The 19984-nt window shown below is 57.1% G+C and overlaps 1 protein-coding gene across 1 annotated transcript in view; it reads left to right on the top strand.

Annotated features, from left to right (window-relative positions):
* The window catches only part of TNRC6A (trinucleotide repeat containing 6A), a 71206-nt gene that overhangs the window by 18150 nt on the left and 33072 nt on the right, over window positions 1-19984 (top strand). The window contains exons 2-3 of the mRNA XM_023520630.1: window positions 711-879; window positions 8794-8815. Coding sequence (XP_023376398.1) covers window positions 823-879; window positions 8794-8815 — 79 coding nt within the window. The 5' untranslated portion in view covers window positions 711-822. The remainder of the gene's footprint in view (window positions 1-710; window positions 880-8793; window positions 8816-19984) is intronic.

A 19984-nucleotide genomic window follows, 5' to 3' on the forward strand; every position in this document is an offset into this window, starting at 1 on the left:
TGAAGACTCGTCTGGGGTTTGTTCTTGGTTGCAGCTTCCTTCGCTCTTGTTCTTTCGTCCGCTCTTAATAGATTTATCACCTTCCCCCTACCTTTTAAGCAAGGCGAAGTGCAGAGGAAGGGGCGAGCACAGGAACCAGTCCGGCTGTCATTTTGAAATCCTGAGCCAGAGGGTCCGCTGACACTCTTTGAGTATTTGTGATTTTAAGAACTGAAACACACTTACATAATGAGAGCTTTTTGGTTCCCCGTGTCCTTACAGGGCACTGTGGGATGCGTGTAGACTGTGAAGTTATTATAATGCTAAAGTGCACCGTCCACGTATGAATAGCTCGTGTCCTAAAAATAATTATAAGAGCTTTTTAAGACAAAGAAAGCCAGAGACCCCAGACACCTGGCAGGAGAGAGTTGCCAGGAGGGTCCCAGCATCGCTGTTGACTGCTAAAAACTGGTCACGGGGACCAGAAGCCAAGCAAGGTAATAACTCTGGATGCTGTTCACATTCTGAAACCAGGGGGTTAGCTCGTTTCCCAGTGTGACGTTTGCTAGTCGTAGATCGCCTTCCTTGACGTGACGTTCAAGGGAAAGCTCCCCTGCTTGTGACTTGCTGAAGGACAGGGCGCTTAGTGGCTGAGTGGCCGGGCGCAGGGTGTGATTCGTGTTTAGTTCAGGGAATGGTAAAAGAATAATGTGCCATGTCCTTGCTTCTAGTGTGAGTGGAAACGAATCCGTGTGCAACATTGTGTTTATTTCTTCACACGTTTTGGGAAAGTTGATTGCAACTGTGTGGTCCAGGGGTTGAGTGCGAGAAGAGGAGCGGCCGATGGAGAAGAAAAGGAAAGAAGAAGACAGGAGAAAGAAGGGAGCTGCTCCAAAGAAGGTAGCGTGCGCGCGTGTGCGTGTGTGTGTGTGTGCGCGCGTGCATTGTGTGTGTGCGCGTGTGCGTGCGTGTGCGCGCGTGCATTGTGTGCGTGTGCGCGCGTGCATTGTGTGTGTGCATGTGTGCGCGTGTGTGCGTGCACGTGCACGTGTGTGTATGTAAACTAATCATGTTAAGCAGTTTCGACGGATTTAAAAAGAAAGTTACTGGATTTTTTAAAGCGTTTGATTGAATGTTTTAACTTCAGTGGAGTTTTGTTTTAATACTTAATGTCTTTGGATATGCATATATATTATCAGGTCTATCAAGTACGTACAATTTAAATTAAATTTCATTAGCTTGTTGTATAGTTATTTAATCTTGCCAGTAGTTTTCTCAAAGGTAAGTGCTGTACGTTGGTCTTTGTCTTTCAGTGAGCTGTTGCTCGGTTTCCACAAAGCATCGTCCTGTGCATGGCAGGGCTTGGAGTCTGGCTCTCCCACGTGGCACAGGAACTGTGTGGCCTTGGAACTCCATTTAGCCTCTCTGGGCCTTCATTTTCTTACATTTTAAAACGGGAATTGAGTTAAACGAAATACTGTGATACGTGTGCATAATAATACAGAAAATAGAAAATAAAGTAATGCAGGAATATGCTAATAAAGGAAACAGTAATGCACATAATAGGAAATAAAATGTCAGTTTCCTTTTAACTTTTTATTTAATGCCTGGACTGGTTTTTTAAATTGGCAGTTTACACTGGAATATTCTGAATAAATCGGACATAATTTGTTGCAAAAGCTCTGTAGCCAGTACATTGTCAGAAACTAACCAAAACGATACGGATTGCAGAAAAATGAAATATTGTGTCTATAATTAGACAGGTTTTTACAAGTTAATACTGAAGGCTTATGATGCTTAACTATGCCGGCTCTCGTCTCCTACGGGGTCAGAGTTTCAGGGACCTTAAAAATGTCCCAGAAGACCCAGTGAAACTACTTTTCCATTTTCGTATCCTGGTGAAAAATTATGACTTTACTTTTTCACACATACCTCGTCCCTGCCAGGCACTGTGCTAGGAACTCGGTGTGGGCCACAGCCGAATGCCGGTGTCTGCACCGTTGAACGGGGAGGAACGTGGGCCACTCACCTGCGGCAGGCGGGCACTGTGACAGCCCGGAGGGAGGTGCCTGGCCCAGCCCGGAACGGGCAGAGGGACAGGGTCGCCTACTTAGAGCAGAGAGTAGCCCCGTGGAGGCGGGCCGAAGAAAAGAGTGTCGCCGGCAGAGCGGCCTGGGGTCAGTGTCCAGGGCCTCGTGTCGCTGTGTGGGTTTCGATGGGGGGACGCAGCTAGCAGCGCCGGGGCCCGAGGGTGGGAGGGCCGTGCGCCGGGTCGGCCCGGGACGGCGTGGGCTTGGGCTGGAAGGGGCAGAGGCGAGTCGCGAGGTGCTGCGGCGGGCAAGGGCGTGAGGGCAGGGTCTCCCGGCCCAGGGCCTCGGGGCCTTCTGGGAGCGGCGAGCCGCGAGGGAGTGCACGGAAGGGGGGCTGGAAGAGGGGCGCAGCCAGGACTGGGGGGCGCTGGCTGCCCGGGGCGGGTGGTGTCGTCGTCCTTGCAAGCGCTTTGCCCCAGGTCCAAAGGCCTCCGGGGGGCGTTAGTGAGTCCTGGCCGGGACCTGGTGCGGACGTGCTGAGCTCCACATGCAATGTGCGGGTTTTGGAGACGAGACAGACGTGACGGGTGCCCTCAGGACTGACCGGGGGGGACGCAGCGGTCGTCGTCTCAGGCGGGGCTTGAGGGAGGCTTCACGTGCAGCTGCCCTGCTGCTTTGCTTTTACGGGAGACTGTGTGGGCCCCCTCCGTGAGGGCCGCCCGGATAGGGGCCTGTGACGCAGGGGGTCTTTGCAGCCTGGTCGGTCATCACTCGGGGCCTACTCTGCAGAAGTCGTCTCTGCAGTCTAAGGCGGGCGCTCCGGACGGCCTTCGTGTGCAGGCGCCCCGTTCTGAGGTGGGGCGTCCCTCCAAGTGGAAGGCTCTGGGGTTCCCCTCCCACAGAGCCGGCGCCTGGCAGCCTACAGCGTCGCCTTAGGCCTGCTGGTCCCCTTAGGGGGTCCGAGGCGCAGCCGGTAAGTCAAGGCTATCGTGGATGGGGGTGGGGCGCAGGCACCCCAAGGCATGTTTATGTGGAATTCCCCTCTCTGCCGAGGACATGCTGAGAACGGGCGGGCCCCCAGGAATGGCTCCTTTGAGTATCATGTCCTCAGTGTGTAGCGTGAGCATAATCTCTAGGTTGTAGTGCGCCGACCGCCCTGGCTGTGTAAGGCCATCTTCATCTTCTCATCCAGCCTCTAGGCAGCGGCCCCAACCTTTGTGGCCCCAGGGACCGGGGCTCCTATAGGCATCTAACGCCTGATGGTCTGAGGTGGCGCTGAGGCGGTGATGCCGGCACCGGGGAGCGGCTGCAAAGACGTGAAGCTTCGCTCCCCCGCTGCTCACCTCCTGCTGTGTGGCCCGACTCCTCACAGGCCACTGACCGGTACCGGCCTGCGGCCCGGAGGCTGGGACCCCTGCTCTAAGTCACCAAGTCAGAGTCTTTAATGCGTGGAGGGTGATGTTTGTGCACTTGGCTTCTCAGCAGGTCTGAAGTGGTGGCCTTTGTGTGCTCTCCCACTCACCCTTGCTGCTCCGCACCCATGGGCTCCGCCACCAGGGCCTGAGAGACGCGGGCGTGCTTTCCTCTGTTGCCAGGCCTTTAGGGTGTCCAGCCGCAGACACAGTGGTGTCAGCCACCAGCATCTCGTAACGGGAACGGGACTGCTGAGTTCAGTTCAGTGGGCTAGACTGCCACCGTAGATAAGACTGTTCAGATTCCAAATAACCAGCTTAGCGCCGAGCTTGAATGCAGCCCATTGGTGATCTGAGGACAGCTGGTATTCCAATGTGCTCTTACCAAATAGCTTTCAACAAAACAAAACAAAACAAACGCCCCAGCTGGCACACTTACAGCCCATACGAGAGGTCGTGAGTCACAGGAGCGTTACAGGTTCCTCGTGCTATTCTTACGTCTGTAGAAGGAGCCAACAGGTGTTTCCAGGTAGGTGACAGACGTCTACAGAAGCCAGGTCGGCAGGCCCATTGTAGAAACGTTGGCACATAAACTCAGTGCAGGAAAAACAATCTGCCTGTCTCGTGTAATGTATGTACACTTTAAAAAATCTAAATATTTCATTTCTGAAAGAGACCCAGACACTGTACGTTCTAATTCATCCACTGTATATGTGAGGGCCCAAGCAGAAAAACGAGTGGAGCAGCTGACCACGGTCTCATCAGGTGCCAGAACTCGGGGTGGAGGGAACCCTGGTCCCCTCAGCTGGGGCTTCTCCGGGACTCGCGGCCGCGCTTTGTTCTGTGGGTGCGGCACGTTATCTCACACAGTCACTTCGTTTTCACACTCTCGAGGTGGCCTTTAAAACTGGGAAGACTATAGTACGGTCATTTTTGGGAGGAATTTAAAAGGTCTTTCTGACGTGAACACAAAAGAGAGTTTCTAGTAGCCACTGCCATCTTTTAAAGAAAGTTCAGACCACAGGTAATTTTTTTATTTTAAATTAAAATCCAGATAACTCCTTATATAAACAGTTAGACACCAGCGAGGCTCACTACAATATTTTTACTATGATAGTTATTTTTTTTATTCTGTCTATTTAAACATAAATTTATTTAAATTCCTCTTTGAGGAAATTTTTCACAGAAATGTTTTTTTTTATATTTCAGCCCCAACACATCGCTAATAATAGAGATCAGTGGATGGCCTTGTTTTTCATTTTTTGTTTTTGAAAAGCCTCTCTTTCACGTCTGAGAATCAATGGCTGTCACATTCTGGCTCTGAGACGGGACGTCATGTGACACAGTGTGGGAGCGCAGCTTCTCCCGGGAGGCCGGGAGCGGGTGGTGGGGAGTGGGTGTCACCTTGGACTTCTATCCAGGTTCTGTTTTTAGAAGTTTCTAGAAGGAATCTCGAGGGACGTGTGGTGAAGAGGACAGAGGAGGTTAGCCGTGGGCTAATTATAGGGGGTGACTTGGTGTCGCCTGCACCGAGTGTGGCTCCTGGCGGCTCACGGAGGCCGTGGGCCGGAGGGAGAGGGGGCGGCACGAGTCGGACCGTGTGGCACTGAGACCTGGAGGGGGCGTCGCAGGCTCTGTGGGTGCAGGGGCTCGGTCGGGGTTTCAGCGAGGCTTGGGTCGTAGACCGTCCAGCTTCACCCCCTTGCTGCATGTTCTGGCACTTACCTTCCCTGCCTCCCGAGGGCCGTTTAGTTCTGGGACCGGGGCGCTCAGTGGTCGAAGCGGAGTTTTCTCGGTGACCGGGTGGCCGGATGGCCAGGCCTGGACCGCGGCGCTCACCCGCTGCCCGGGGTCACGTGGCCGAGCCCCGGGCAAGGACACGCCTCCATCAGGCAGGGGCTCCTGAGATCGCAGCGGAGCTGGAAGAGCCCTACGGTCTGGTGACACGGTGGCCTGGCCCCGCCAGGCAGCAGCTTTACGGTGACGCTCGGTAGCTGGGGCCTGGCGGGTGACGGCGAGCACCATAAGATGTATTTGGCGTAGGGCTTAGGTTAGCCTGGCTCATTTTAAGGAGCAGACATGGGAGAAGCTCTGGAAACTGAGCGCAAGTCCCCTTTGTGAGGGGGTCTCCCCGACCTCTCCGCTCCAGGAGGGAGCGTCCTTCCCTCCAGGATGCCCACCACGGCCCCAGGCGACGGCACGACCCCGGTCTCTGCGCTCGCCCTGGCGCCTCCCGGGAGTGACCCGCCCCGGCGTCCTCCACCTTCAGCCCTGGGTAGTGTTCAAGTGGGGCTCCAGCCACTGCGGCGAGGCACTCGGGTGTCCTGGGTCTCCCCGTGTACGCGGGAGAGGTGCACGGTATCGCACTTGGCTTTTCTCCGGTTACACGGGGGTGTCTCAGGTGAGAGCCCCGAAGGACAGGGGACCGTGTTTTCCCTCTTGCACACAGTGCTGGGCTCTGCCCTCGGGTCTTGGTGTGCCTGAGCCAGCGCGGCCGCCTCTGCTGGGCGTGCAGCGACCCGCCTGGCAGCTCAGTTCGCGGCAGGTCCCGTCGTTGAGCTGTAGCCTCTTTTTCCTTTTTAAAGCTCCTGTCAGCAGACCTGGGCTCTAGAGCACTGGCTGAGAAGCCTTGGGGGAGCTGCCTGAGCGCCGTCCGCACTTGGCGCAGGCGAAGGGTGCAGTCGTCCCTTTGCCGGCTCCGGCGCTGTGAGGACGCTGCCACCAGGAGAAGCACCAGCAGGGGCTGGGGGCCAGGCCGGCTGGCCCCAAATGGAGAGAGGGGCGGGCGCCGGGGACAGTGATGGTGATGGCGACGGCCTCCCATGCGGGACGCACGCCCAACACTGGCCGTGACCTCCCCTCCCGCTCTTGCTCTCGTCTCGTAGGTGAGGAGACCAAGCTGCAGAGAAGTGGGGTGACTTTGGCCAGGGCCACACTGTCAGTGCTGGGCCAGGCTCAGAACCGGGCTGTCTGGCCTCGGACCCCGAGCCCTTCGCCGCGGTAGTAGCGCAGGGGTGTAGAGGGCACGGCGGCCGGGCGCCCCGCGGGGACCAGCGTGAGCCGCCCTCGTTCACGGGCAGAGGTGATGGCGATGGTGGCTGTGGGAAGATGCGGCCACCACGGCAGTCGCCGTGCTTCTAGACAACCCAGGCCTTCGATTCTGCCGCGGGGGAGGAGCCGCAGGGCGTCTCTCGTTTGCACTGTGCTGTGTAGTTTTCCAGAAAGACGTGTTTTCATTGCTCTTGAGCCTCGTGATAGCCCTGAGGGGTGAGCGTGCAGGTTCCCCCCTCCGTTTGAGGAGTTAGGAGACCGAGGCCCAGAAAGTTTAAATGACAAGGTCGTCTAGAAGAAAAAAGAAACAGTTGAAGTTAATTTTAATATATTTTGTATAACCCAACATAGAAACAAATGTTACTGTTTCAACATCTAATCAGTATAAAACATTGAGTTTTCTGACCTCTTTTAATACTACATAATAAAACCACGCTGGTGCTTTATGCACGTCAGTGTGGACCAGCTGCTTTCTGTGGTCAGCAGCTACGTGCACGCGGTGGCTGCCACCTGGGCCGTGCGGACAGGACTCGTCATCCCCATCCCCGGGGCATTCTCCAGTAGTCAGCTCTGTGTTGGGTCCCGCAGCCACCCACAGACCACTGTAAGGACATGGGACTTCATCAGTCCCCTCTCCTCTAAGCAGCCAGGAGCACTCGGCTTTGTTTCTTGAGTACGCCCGTCAGTATTCTGATGGGCAGGCACCTTGAGGCGTCTCTTGGGTGCCATTCTCTGACGTGCCAGCACGCCGAAAGAGATGGGTCACTGTCGTGAAGCACTGTGCAGTTTCCCCAAGGGAGTCGCCGGTAGGTGCCCTGGAGTGGCCGGGCCGGGGAGGGCAGCACGGATACCTCGGAGTCAGGGTGTGGTCTTGGCGCTGTGTGCTGTCACTTTACTTCCCCTGGGAGTAAGCCGGAGAAGAGGCCAGGAGACTTAGGAAAGAAGAAAAAAGAAAAAAAAACTTTTTAACATACGAAATAACTTTCATGCCAATGTTCTGGCTTCAGAAAATTGTCTCACTGTTTGACATGACACCTGTGATACTTCAAAGTATTTATATACTGAGTTCTATCTAATAAGACTGTTTTACTACTATTAGATTTTTAAAACATTTTCTCCGGAAACTAGGTGTTCAAGCTGGTCGGCCATTTGCCATTGTCCTTCCATCATTTTTAAAGACTATTTGATGCGTATAAAGTCAAAGACAAGCCTCCATGATTTAATGCATCACGACAGCTCCACGGCCCGGGGCAGCCCGTGTGCCTGCACGGACTTGGCTCTCCAGGGAGAGAGTCGTGTTGGCCCCGGTGCCATGTGGCTCTTCACCACGCAATTCCAGAGTGGTATAGTTCAAACATGGTGTTTTGTAACAGTAGTTCAGTATGACTAAGCAAAGGCAATTGGCGTGCCTTGTGGCCGGCAGTTAAGAAATGCCTTATCTTCGTTTAGAAACAGTTCCTGGTTGTTCAGTTATTAATTATTCAGTCTTTCCTCGACTCCCTGCCAATGCTCGAATCTTTTATTTTTAGAACTCCCGTACAATCGGTCTTAATCAAAAAGCTGATTTTTGTTAGTGGCCTTTGTCATCGGTTCTTGTCTTTGAGGCACATCGAGGCAGCCCCGCCACCTTCATTAACACTCCCCACTCCAGGGCGTCGGAGACGGCGGGAACGGGCGGGCGTGCGGAAGCAGGGCCCCCATCCACGTCGTCGACCTTCCGGACACAGTAATTGTAACGAATCGTCAGAGGCGTCAGGAGTGACAAATATGTTTGAGAATTTTTCCCAAATATATGTAAAAATTAACTATATTTGACTGTAATAGCAGCCTAACCTCTAGGAGCAGAATTTATTACTAATTCGGCAGAGTGTTTTCCTGCAGCTTTTCTTCCAGAAAACTTAATATATCTTTTAGCATTTGAAACAGGAACTTTAATTTTTGAACCCATTTAAATGTGCAAAACTCACCAGAGCCATTAAACGGAAAGGTGGCAGTTACGTAAAAAGCACGTTAAAGCCGGAGCAGAGAAGCGCAGTCTCGGTTCCGTTGTCACCCGTCGTCACGCAGCGGTGTCTCCCCTGCACCGTGTCTGCGGGGACACGGCAGACGGTTGCTGATGCGCGCCGCGTGAAGGGCCGTCGGGCCCGCGTGCGGGGAGGCGCGCTCCCCTCGCGTGTCCTCCTGTGCAGGTCCCTGAGTGCCAGTTCCTCGTGTGCTGACGTGTGTGTCTCAGAATAGCAGCGTATGAGCGTTTTGTCAGAACACCCATTTCTTTCTGTTCCATATTTACATTGTTTTCTGTTTGTTTGTTTTTATTTTAGGCCACTGAACAAAAACTCAAAGGTATGTTGTTTCAAGCTATTTTCTCTTCTTTTTTTCCGTGAAAGCGAGGCCGTTGGTGTGCGTTTTAGTCCACTGCCAGGGTGGGGGCGGGCCCGGAGCCGCCCTTTGGGCTTCGCTTTCTCGGGGCAGACACCTTTTGGGGCACGCTGCCGCCAGGTCGCCTCGCTGTCTCGGGGGACGGACGCCCTCCCGTCACTCCTGGGTTCGAGTCTCTGAGACCTTATTGTGCCTTTCCTTCAGTCTTCTGTCAAAAGTCTTCTCGGCTGGGCTGCCCCTCGGGCTCCCCGCGTCCCCTGCTTGTCCCTCCTTCTCTGTGTACTGTCCCCACTGCTTCCCACAGGCAGACAGTGACGTGCGTTCTGCACCCCCCACCAGCCGGGGGGCCGCCGCCCGGTCGCTGCGCAGTGCGCAGAGGACTCCGGGGCCGAGGACGTGGGGCCGGCGCGTGGGGGCCGGCAGTGCAGCCTCCGCGTGCGGTCACGGGGTGGTCAGTGCCGCCTGTTTCCTTCGCGCTCACGGTGGCCAGGGCGGCGCGGAGCAGCCGTGCGTGACTCGTGCCTCACGCCGGTGTGACGGGCGGGGTTTGCGTGAGGTGAACGGCCTGCCTCCTGGCACGTAGGGCTTAAGGAAGACCCGGAGGGTGTGAGTCGGGAAGCACAGTCCCCAGGAGGAGCGAGGTGGCAGAGGGCTCGGTGTGACGATGCTCGGGGAAGGATGTGGTGGGCGGCACGGGCGGCAGTGGCTCCTAGGAGGGTGCCCAGCGCTCAGCGGGCAGCGGCGAGGGCCCCCTGAAGAGACAGGCAGGGGCTACGCCAGCGCGTGCTACTGTCTGGTGTGCACCGCAGAGCCGGCCTCGTGGGTGCTGGGGGCCCCAGAAGAGTTTCAGCAAGGACGGGGCGTGCTTGGTCTTTTTCTCTTTTGAAGCTGGCATTCGCTGTCCACAGGAAGTCTTGGCTGCAGGGGGCGCTGAGGGCAGTCTGCAGAGGTGGCAGGTGGACAGAGCGACTGTTCAGAGAGGGACCGCAGGGGTGCTTGGGGAGTGACGGAAGCGAGGCCTGGAGGTGGGGCGCTGCGGGGCTCGTGCTGGTTCCGGGGGCAGCCAGCGGAGCCTCTTGCCTTCAGTGGCTGCTGGCAAGCTGTGCTCTAGGGACCCGTCTCTGTTAGCAGTGTCTGGCATCACCAACGGCAGTGCCACAGAGTAACGAGGCTCTGATATGCGCTCTTGGCAGCCGGGGCAGGAGGTGAGTGACAGATGGGTGGGGTGAAGTTGACAGCTGGTGAGATCGGAAGAGGGACTGAGGGTGACATTACGGCTTTGAGCCTGGACGTCTACGACCATTGTAGGGCTGTGGAATGGCGTCGGGAGGAACACCGTCACGTTAACCTCGAAGGGACGTGACCACGTTAATTTTCTTACGCGCCGCTCCGCACCCAGCCCTCCCCTGCTCGGGACCATTCAGTTGTCCCCTGTTGCTCGGCTCCGTACCCAAGTTCCTGCAGCTGGCTCCCGGGGCCCCCGCAGCACGGCCGCCGAGGCCTGAGCAGCCGTGCGTCCTCCAGAGCGGTCCCCTCACGGCCACGCTCCTTCCTGTGCCTGCCTTTTCATCGGGTTGCGGAGCCAAGGGAGCCTTTCGCGTTTCCAGGCCCCTCAGGTGTCTGCACCCCACGCCGTCATCCCTGGCCCTCGGACTGCTGTGGGAGTGGCAATGTGCCTGACCGGGGCACGCGACGGCAGTCTGTTTTAGGCTTTGGCCCGTGGGTCTGTCCCCCCATCATGATCTTCGATGCCTGCTGTCCACCCCTTCCCAGGGGACGGCAGCCTCTCACGTCCACACGGCACGTCTGAGCGCATGTGAGTGCGCGGGGGACGTCGAGCCGAGCAGCTGGCTCGCTCACGCCAGCCCCTTCAGATGGCAGCCCCCTTCCTGAGGGGTCCCGTTTGCTCCGGCTCACGGAGAGCTGCTGCCTCCCCCGTGAGGCGTATGTGGCTCGGGGCCCACAGTGGCCAGCGATCAGCAGCCGGAAGCTCGTGGGCTGGGGCGGCCTGCACCCCCGTTGGCGGAACTCGGGCTCACGGGAGAGCTCAGAAGACTCCCGGGGCTTCCCCAGGTGCCCCTCGCCCGGCTTCCCCGTGTCCAGCGTCTCAGTCTCTGCGGCGGTCCTCGCCGAGCCCCCACCTGTCCTCTGGTCTCCGCACGGTGCTGCTGTCCCGGCCTTCGAGCTTCTGGCGGATTGCCAGCACGTGCCACCTGCCAGCACGCGCCACCTCGCCCGGCCCTGCGGCTCCTCTCACCGCGTGTGTGGCCCACAGCGTCTTCCGTCTTTCCGTGTTGGAGTCACGCGTAGCTCTCGAGTTCTTGAACTGTGACAGGAACAGGATTTTCTTGGACCACACCCCTCTAGAGCCTTCTCGATTATTAAGAGTGAAGATTTTAGTGCTCACGCTGGGCCTGACCAGTTCGGCCGTGGCACCCCCATAATTCGCCTAGCGAGCTGTTTCTTTCCGAGGCTGCTGCCGTTCCCGGCTCAGCAGCACCCGCCCGGGTTGGTGCCCACCGCCGTTCACGGGGGAGCTGGGTCGGTGACGTGCCGTCAGTTAGAGTCCGCCCCTGGCCAGCGGTCCTGCACGCAGTTAGGCGTTTACTTCTGGATTCACAGCTCAGCTAATAAACGTAAGGAGACACAGTGACGTTCTTGAAGTTTTATTCTTACCTCGTGACTTCAACTTTGAAAAACCATAAGGAGCATGAACAGTCGAATGTTTGAATATTTGAAATATTTTTTTTAGTATGTACATTTTGACTTTCTTCGAAACGGCAGGGGAATGGAGTGAGGCGTAGGAATGGGCACATTCTAAGACACCCTGCGGCCTGCGTCGTGCAGAGGCAGGGAGGATGCCCGCGTCCACTCTTCAGAAGGCCCTTGGCAGCGTGATTGAGGATGACAGTCATTTTCTCGAAACGGCGTCTCAGCTCTGACACTGGCTTGTTTTGGAAGCCTGCTGATTGTGCACTCCTTACCGAAGAATAAGCAGAGATATGTTTTGACGTCTGACGTTTAGTTTTCTTTCTTCTGTCTGTCCCCCCATCCCCCTCCCCGGCCATCGGCCATCCCAGTGACTCTCCAGGCGCCTTCGCACGCAGGCCGCATTCCAGGGCGGGCTGGGCAGCCTGGGATGGGGCGGGGAAGGGAGGAGCAAAGGATTTTTCTTTTCTGGTGCTCTCACAGGGAGACAGTGCGTTGCTGCTCTTGTTCTGGGTTAAAGACTTAAGAAACTGAATTAACATTTGAAGCACATTTTGGTTCCTGCCACAGTGGGAAACCGTTATTCTTACCCAGTTTTACCCTTACTGTTCTTTTTTAATCAAACACAGTTTCATTGCTTAAACCCATTGATCTGGGGAGCGAGCAAAGCAGTAAGGTGCTGTTAAGCCAACTGCACGTCAGACCACGTGGGGGCGTCCTGGGCGCCTTCGGGCCCTCACCGTGCGCCTGCTCCACGCTTTACGGCCTCACGTGACCGAAGGAAGGAGCCTGGGCTCGCAGTCGGTACCAGTGACACGGAGCACACACTGGAGCAAGACCCTCAAAGCTTCCCCGAGAGGAGCCCCTTCTGTTGAATTTTGGGCAGTGGTTGGGACCCAGGGGAGGCCCCCGCAGCGGGGTGGGAAGTGACGCCTCCTGTGGGACGGGCGCGAGCCCACATGAGGCCGGCCCTCACCCGCACACTGGCACAAGGCAGGCACGCATCGCATCCCGTTGGCAGCGCGGTGGCTGCGTCCGGGGCAGCCCGGCCGAAACGAGGCCGGTGGCTCGCTTCGTGATGGTGTGGCCGGCGAGCCCCTGGCCAGGACGGGCCGCCCCCCCTACCCCCCACCCCGGCGAGGTGCTGCTGCCACTGCCGCTTCAAGGACAGCCCTGGACGTTCACGGCAGGCAGGACAGAAGGCCAGGCCACGGCGCGCACTTGGACAGCACTCAGAATGAGCTGGAACAGCACACTTTCTTAAAATGCTCCAGATATCAGGGTTACAGTGCTTTGCTTCTGGCTGAGCACGAACAAGGGGAGCACCGTGTCCTCGGCGTGGTTTTGCGAACCAGGGAGGGTTCGACGACTTTGCCGCGTGGGAGGTGGTTGGCTTCTCGGGAGTCATTTGAGAACGTTCTCAAATTGTTTATGAACATTGTCGAGTGTTGGTGAAAAAGAATAGGAGTTTTGAAGACCCAGCAACAAGCCGATTCTAGAAGCCCTGTCCAGGCTCAGAGCCGCGCGCGGTGAAAGCTGGCAGCTTGAAAACGAGGCCGACTGTGATGAGCGTGGAGCGCCCGCCCCAGCTCGAAGGCGGCGTGGGGAGACTCGGCGGAGCCCCGAAGCCTCCGTCCCACGCCTTCTTCACAAGGTCAGGGAAGCACCTTCCCGCGGGCTTGGCAGCGCAGGCCCTGTCGCCAAAGCCCCTCGTGTGCTTAGTGACCGATGGGTCGGGTAGAGTGGCGGGGCACAGTGTAGCTTCTGGAATGCTGCCGAGGTGATCAGTTGGAGCCCAGGAAAGAGACATGTTTAATTCGTCCTCTTGTCAATAGAGACACTTCACTCACTTTGAACGCCGCTGCTGGTCTCGGCCGTTTCACAGCCTCAGGAGGTCGCCTCGGGAGACGCAGACGGATGAGAAGTGGGCATGTGGGACCCGTCGCCCCAGACGCAGGGCCCAGAACGCCGCCACTGTCCCCGGCGTCCGCGCAGTGCTGGCCGCGTGCCCGCCCGTGACCACGCCTGGGGTTGTGGCGTCCCGTTCGTCTTCTCTGCCGCGTCCCGCGTTTCTTAGTCACAGACCCCCCCACCGTGAGGAAGCCGAGGAGCTGGGGCGACGGGACGAAGGCTTCCTGTGCCGCACGAGTTTTCAGAGAAGACCAGGCCCCAAACAGGTGGCGACTCGGGGCGCGCTGCCCGACCTCGTTTACATGGTGGCACACAGGGACGGGGTGCGGAGACGGTGAGCGGGCAGAGTCGTCGGCGAGGTGCGCTGTTGCCGGGGACCTGACCCGGGCACCGATGAGCCCCGTGCTGTTGGGGCTGGCAGAGGGCCCTGGGCTGTGCCCTGGGCCGCGGTCGAAGGAGACGAATCCAGAGTCGTCGTCAGACACTGGAGCGGAAGCCGGCGGGTTGAGCAGAGTCGTTCCGTCGGTCATAACCGGGTGGGGGGGCGCTGCAGACTGGGGAGAGCCCTGTGCCCGTCGTTAGCCGCCCGGCCACACTGGTGGCCCCTCTAGCGAGGGCAGCGGCTGTGGGCCTCGGAGCCCTGAATGCCAGTGCTGGATCCTTGGCACGAGGCGCCTGGCAGAACAGCACAAGGGCCCCCCTTCTCCACAGGGGACACACTCCAGGACCCCGGGGCTGTCCAACGCCACGCTGGCGCCCAGCCCTGTGGACGCCGTGCGTCCCGCACACACCCCGTGACGCAGTGCAGGTTATAACTGGGCACCGCAGGAGCTGGACAGCAGGAATTAGCAGGAAGCAGAGCGGCTGTGGCGCCCCCTGTGGAACCGGCAGGAATGCAGCCTCAGGGTCTCACGGCACTCACGCTCCGTGAGGACACGTGTGGCAGGAACCGCGTCGTGTGAGGAGGTGAAGCGCAGTGCTCGGGACAGCACGCTGTGCCGCGGACGTGTCGGGGACGATGTGCGTTGGCGCCGAGCCGCTCACGCCTCTCGTGAGTGTGCCCGTAAGCGAGAGTGCCCGGTGCTGGTGACCGCTGAAACTGACCCTCACCAGTGCTTTTGTAAGTTTCTCCACTTCTCTGCTAATTAATCTATTTTTCCTCCTCCTTCTGGAGTCAGCTAAATAATTCCCACCTGCACTTTTCCAAATTATTTACATAGTTGAGGCTGAAGAAATACTTTAATTTCAAAAAATCATCTGGGTTTCTTATTCAATTTAATTTTTTTAAAAATTAGATTAACTAGTTGTTTTTTTAATAGATAGAGAGAACTATTCCTTGGATTGATTTTCTACTTTTATCTTTACTAATTCCTTTTTTCTGCTTCCTTTGGTTTGCTTTTTTTAATTTGGATGCTTTATATTTATTCTCACTTATTGAAAATAAGGTTATGAATTTTTTTTTGAGCACTGGTTTAGCCATATCTTAAAATTTATTATGTGTATTGTTTTCACTATTGTTTTCTTGATAATCATGCCGTTTTGCTTCGGCTCAAAATTTAAGGAAGTTTTATTGGCTCATTTTGTGTTTTTTATTGTGATTGCATTATAATCCAAAAATATCTGTTATTTCTTTTTGCATTTGGTTGATGGTTTCTTTAGATTGTGTGTGTGGGGGGGTGTCCCTTTTATGATTGTTTCATGGTTATTTGTCCAAGAAAAAGATGTTATATTACCTGTTTTCAAAGTACACGGTTTTGCTTTTCTCCAGTTTTTCTGTCTCCATTTGGTTTTATGTGTTTCGATACTGAGGTTTGGTGTATAAAGATTCTAAGCTGTTTATACTTGTTTAATTGGTTTCTTTTGTAAATACAGACTCTCACCCTTTATAATGCTTTTGCCCTTGAATTTGAAAAATCTGATATTACTATGCCTTCTTTAAAAACTGTCAGCATTTCTTGGTGGTATCTATCGCTGTGTTCCCCCCCTCCTCGGTTTTCTGTGTTTTGTTGATTCAGGAGTGACTTTTGCAAAGCGCGTTCCTTAGGTTCGTTTTTCTTTTCTTAACCCAGTCTGTAGAGCTTTTATTAACAAGCAGACTGACCCGTCTGTGCACGTCTGTCGTGATCACGCACGCGTTGGAGCTTATGCTGGGTGCTTCATTTGTGTTAACCACAACTTTGAAATAGTTCTTATTGCATTTTCTGTATCTGCTGAATGGATCAGGGTTTTTATTTTTATTTTTCTCTCCTTCCAGTGGTCTGGATAGTTACTGACACAGTTAACCGAAGTTTTAACTGCACATTGAACAGCCAGGATCACTCAGCACGTGTGTCTGGCGCCGGCCGCTGCCCCAGCCCTGCGTGTTCTTCTCCTGTGTTCTTACTGCCGGCCCCGTGGGCACAGCCGAGGTTTTCCTTCAAGTTATTCAGTTTCATTTTATAATCAACAGCTACATTTTCTTACTGGGCTTCCCGTTCGAGCATCGTTTTCTGGTCCCGGAAGAAAATGTCTCATTTTCCTTTTCCTCCTGGTGCCCTACTGATAGGAGCGGCAGCTTTCCGAACGTGGAGAGGGGCCCGGGCTGCTGGGTGGCACGTGTCCGCCTCTGAAGTTCTCGTCACTTCTGGTGTCAGGGTTCCCGCGTAGGCCATTCCCAGTGTCTGCACGTGGGTCATCTTGAGTCCTTGAATGTATTGAAGGACGCTGTCCTGGCACTGTCCTTCAGCATCTTGTGTGGGTATTAAGTTGTCCCAGTCTTTTCCTGTTCCTAAGTGACGGGCAGGCCTGTCTTGGCAGTGGGGGACCACACCACGTGACGGTTGCAGTCAGGCGCCCACCACCTCGGCCCCGCACTGGCGTGTCAAAGCCGAGCTAGAGTTTCTCTCTTCCTTACGGTTGTGTCGTTACAGACACTTTATCTTCTTCCGGTTTCAGAGGTGCTTTAGAGTACACAACACCCCGTCTCCCTCGTGACAAAGGGATGTCCTTGCTGCTGCTTTCTGGGAGCGTTGTCTGGGGATGCGGTTTCACACGTGAAGTAATCAGACCCAGAGCGCCCTTGGCCCCGGCAATGGGTGATGAGAGGCGTTCTGGCTGCCTGCACGGAGCGGGAGGGCTCCAGCGTGGAGCCTCCTGAACTAGTTTGCCGGTATCACTTAAGTCAGTCACGTTAAAAAAAGCAGGAGGCCAAAGTCAAATATTATGAAGTGTTAGGCTTAGTGGCACGTTTCAAACGCATCGGAGGCGCCGTCTCAATGTTCAGAGCGAGGATGGCAGTGGGTAGGCCAGACGTACTCTAAAGCGAGGGCGTGGGGCCAGAACTGTGTGACAGACAGAAACACGGCGGGTGACTGCCACTGCATCGCAGCGTCCGTACGTTCGGGCCACAGCAGGAGCTTCTGTTCGCTGGGCGTCTGCGTGGTGCTGGGTACGAGGCCCGGCCGCACTGAGCGGATGGGGGAAGAAGCCACGGCGAGCGCCCTCTCGCGGCTGCCGGGGCTGTCCCGATTCAGGCCCGGGCCCTGAACCCCAACACGCGGGCCTGGCTGGGACCACAGGGCACATCCGGCCTGGGTGGAGGGATCGGGCCTGTCTCGACGGCTCGTGTCGTTGCCATCAGTTTATCTACTCGATTAGGTCCAGGAATTCACTCTCTAGCTTCTGGCTGTTCGCACAGTGGACAAGTGGCTGTTTCTCCGACTTGCTGGGGACAGGGCATCCATGTTATACGTCCGGTTCTGATTAGTGTCAGAGATTTCAGTCTCGTCCTCATATGTATTCCCTATTCTCAGTTTGTCTGGTTCGATTCAAACTCTGCATTTTAACAACAAAACGTTGTTGACCTGGCCTCTTTTTAAGGAAACGGACAGGTGGTTTTCTGCCCTCGTTTCTGTGTTGTGCTGTCTTTCAAGGATGAAAACGAGGGGCTGGACGTGTGAACAGTGAGGCGGGCTGGGGACGGCTGCCAGGGGTTTGGGGCCCTGGTCCTTCTAGGGTTACCAAACCTCAGCTCGCCACGGTTGTCCTTTACATCCTGTGAGCCGCATCGTCGTGCAGTCAGGGGCGGCCCTGACCAGAGAACACCCGGGGAAGGTGGCGACCGCGAGCTGCGGGCCAGGCCCCCACGCCCTCGCTGGGGAGGGAGGCGGCCGCGGGCAGGCTGACTCTGGGCGGCCGCAGCGCGCTCTGGGGAGAGAGCGGGAGTCTGCGGAAGAGGAGATGCCACATGCCGAAGGCTCCGCCCGCCGGTGGCTCTCCGTGCGTCTCCCTCGGTGGCTAACCCTCTCCGCCTTCTCTTTTGTCGGGGTCAGTGTCAGAACAGGCGACGCGCGGTGTGAGCCAGCCTCCGCCTGCCGGCGCGCCTGGCGGCCCTTCCTCGGCACCCAGCCCTCGCGGTCATGCCAGCCGAGCCCCGGCCGACAGCGAGCAGCCACAGCAGCCGCCACGGCAGGAGCCACGGCAGGAGCCACCGCCGCCTCAGCAGCCACCACAGGCCTTGTCCCGGTTGCCTCGCGAAGTGCCACCACGATTTCGCCACCAGGAACACAGACAGCTCCTAAAGAGGGGTCCGCATTTTCCTGTCATAGCAGCGACCCTGGGGTCTGCGGCTCGGGCGTTAAGCGGCCAGGCAGACCCACAGCCACCAAGTGACGGAGCGGTGCGGGGCAGCCGAGCCCGGCCAGGTGAGCGGCGTTCCCCGCGCGGCCCCGGCGGTCGCCACCAGCAGCGTCGCGAGCTCGCAGTCGCTGCTCTGGGCCATGCGTCTGTGTCCGTCGGTGTCTGGGTGCAGGGCGAGGTTCCGTGCAGGGGCTTTGAATGGGGAGCCTTAAGGTGGTGCCCACATGCGAACTGCCCTTTTAAAATGACCACTTTAATCCCACGCCCTCCAGGCGCTGCCCACTTCCTAAGCAGCTGTAGCCAACACTGACCACAAGGCTAGCTGAGGTCGTGCACCCCCAGTGGCTGCTCGGCGGTCCCACACATTGTCACAGCTCCTCAGCAACCCTGTGCCCTGGCACTTCTCATCTCCACGGGTCGGTAGAGGAAACTGAGGCACCGAGCGAAGAAATCACTTGCCCACTCTGTCACGTGCCACGGGAAGACTGCCGCCAGGGACAATCCCGCTCAGGCAGCGCGTGGGCTCGACCGCTGCCTCGCGGTGGCTGTTCTCGGCTGGTGGCGGCCGCGGGCCAGGACATGCGTCTGGTAGGCGGTTACTGTGTCTCAGAGCCCAGTGGGTTTCGACGCGTCTCGATGGTTCCACTGCTAGGTTTGTCCAGTCACTTATCAACCTGTTTTGAGAGCTCTATCTCCTGCCAGACAGAATGGAGAGGCTGGGACCCCACACGTGGAAACACGAGCATCCTGGCGATGAGCAGTCTCCGCAGCGAGGCGGACCCGGCCTTTACACCCGGCTTCACTCCGCGCCCCACGTGTGGGGTCCCCGCGAGCAGCCCCTTCTGGCCGCCCCGCAGTCACTGCCTTCTCTCTCTGCTCGCGTGTGCAGGGCTGGGGCTGCTCCCTGTGCTGCGATGTGTTGTGGCGTGTCACGGCCAACACGGGCACCGTCTGGGCTCACAGCAGCACCTGTCTGACTCCAAAGCTGTGCTCGTGACAACCGTTCTTCAGGAACGTGCTGGCCGTGCTGGCTGAGGGGGAGAGGGCACAAACGTGTTCTTTCCGGCGTAGGTGATCGGAGCAGCGCGTTGTTGCTTCGGAGGACACAGACTTGAATCGCCACCCCGAGGTGATGCTCCCTGCCCCTCGCCACTTAATCTCAAATCACTTAGCTCGCCCGCCCCTCTTCCCTGGTCTGCAAAATGGGGACAGTCGTGCCCAGCCCGCAGGGTGCTCCAAGGACTCACTTCTGCAGCCGTGAAAGCAACTGGCCTAGTGCCTAACGCGTTGGCGCTGCCCGAATTGTCTTCCCCGAGAGCCTTGCGGAAGCCCCTGCGCTCCTCAGGAAGCAGAGTCTGGTGCGGGCATAGCACCCTGATACGGACCGAGGTCACAGACTACGTGCAGCTTGTTCTGGGAAGTCAGGTCGGAAGCTGCATGAGGCGTCAGCGTAGCATGCGGTCAGAACCCTAGGAGAGGCTGTCACACAGCAGACGCGCGCCCGCCACGGGCCAGGCCGGCGGTGAGCCAGATGGACGGGGCAGTGGGCGGGCAGCAGGCGGTGTGTGCGGACTGCGCATCTTCAGTTTGGGAAGCGGAAGGACAACTGTGCTGGTTTGGAAATGGAGACGAGAGTGTAAGAATCACGTTTCTTAAAAACAAACACGGGTCAAAACCTGGCAGAGCATTTCAGATGCGCTCAGACGAGGGGCCCGGGGTGTGGGCATAGGGGCCGTGCGCACAGCAGTCAGGGTATCCCCGTTTCTAAAGGGCTTCGTGAGAGAGGGTGGGCGCGGCCTGGTGGGGGTCAGGTGAGGTCAGAGGAGGTCAGGTGGGGTCAGGTGGGGTCAGACGGAGGTTGGGTCAGGCCTCCGACGGGTCCGCAGTTAGACCCCG

The sequence above is a fragment of the Pteropus vampyrus genome, unplaced genomic scaffold (assembly GCF_000151845.1).
Source record: "Pteropus vampyrus isolate Shadow unplaced genomic scaffold, Pvam_2.0 Scaffold274, whole genome shotgun sequence".
In the NCBI taxonomy this organism is placed as follows: domain Eukaryota; kingdom Metazoa; phylum Chordata; class Mammalia; order Chiroptera; family Pteropodidae; genus Pteropus; species Pteropus vampyrus.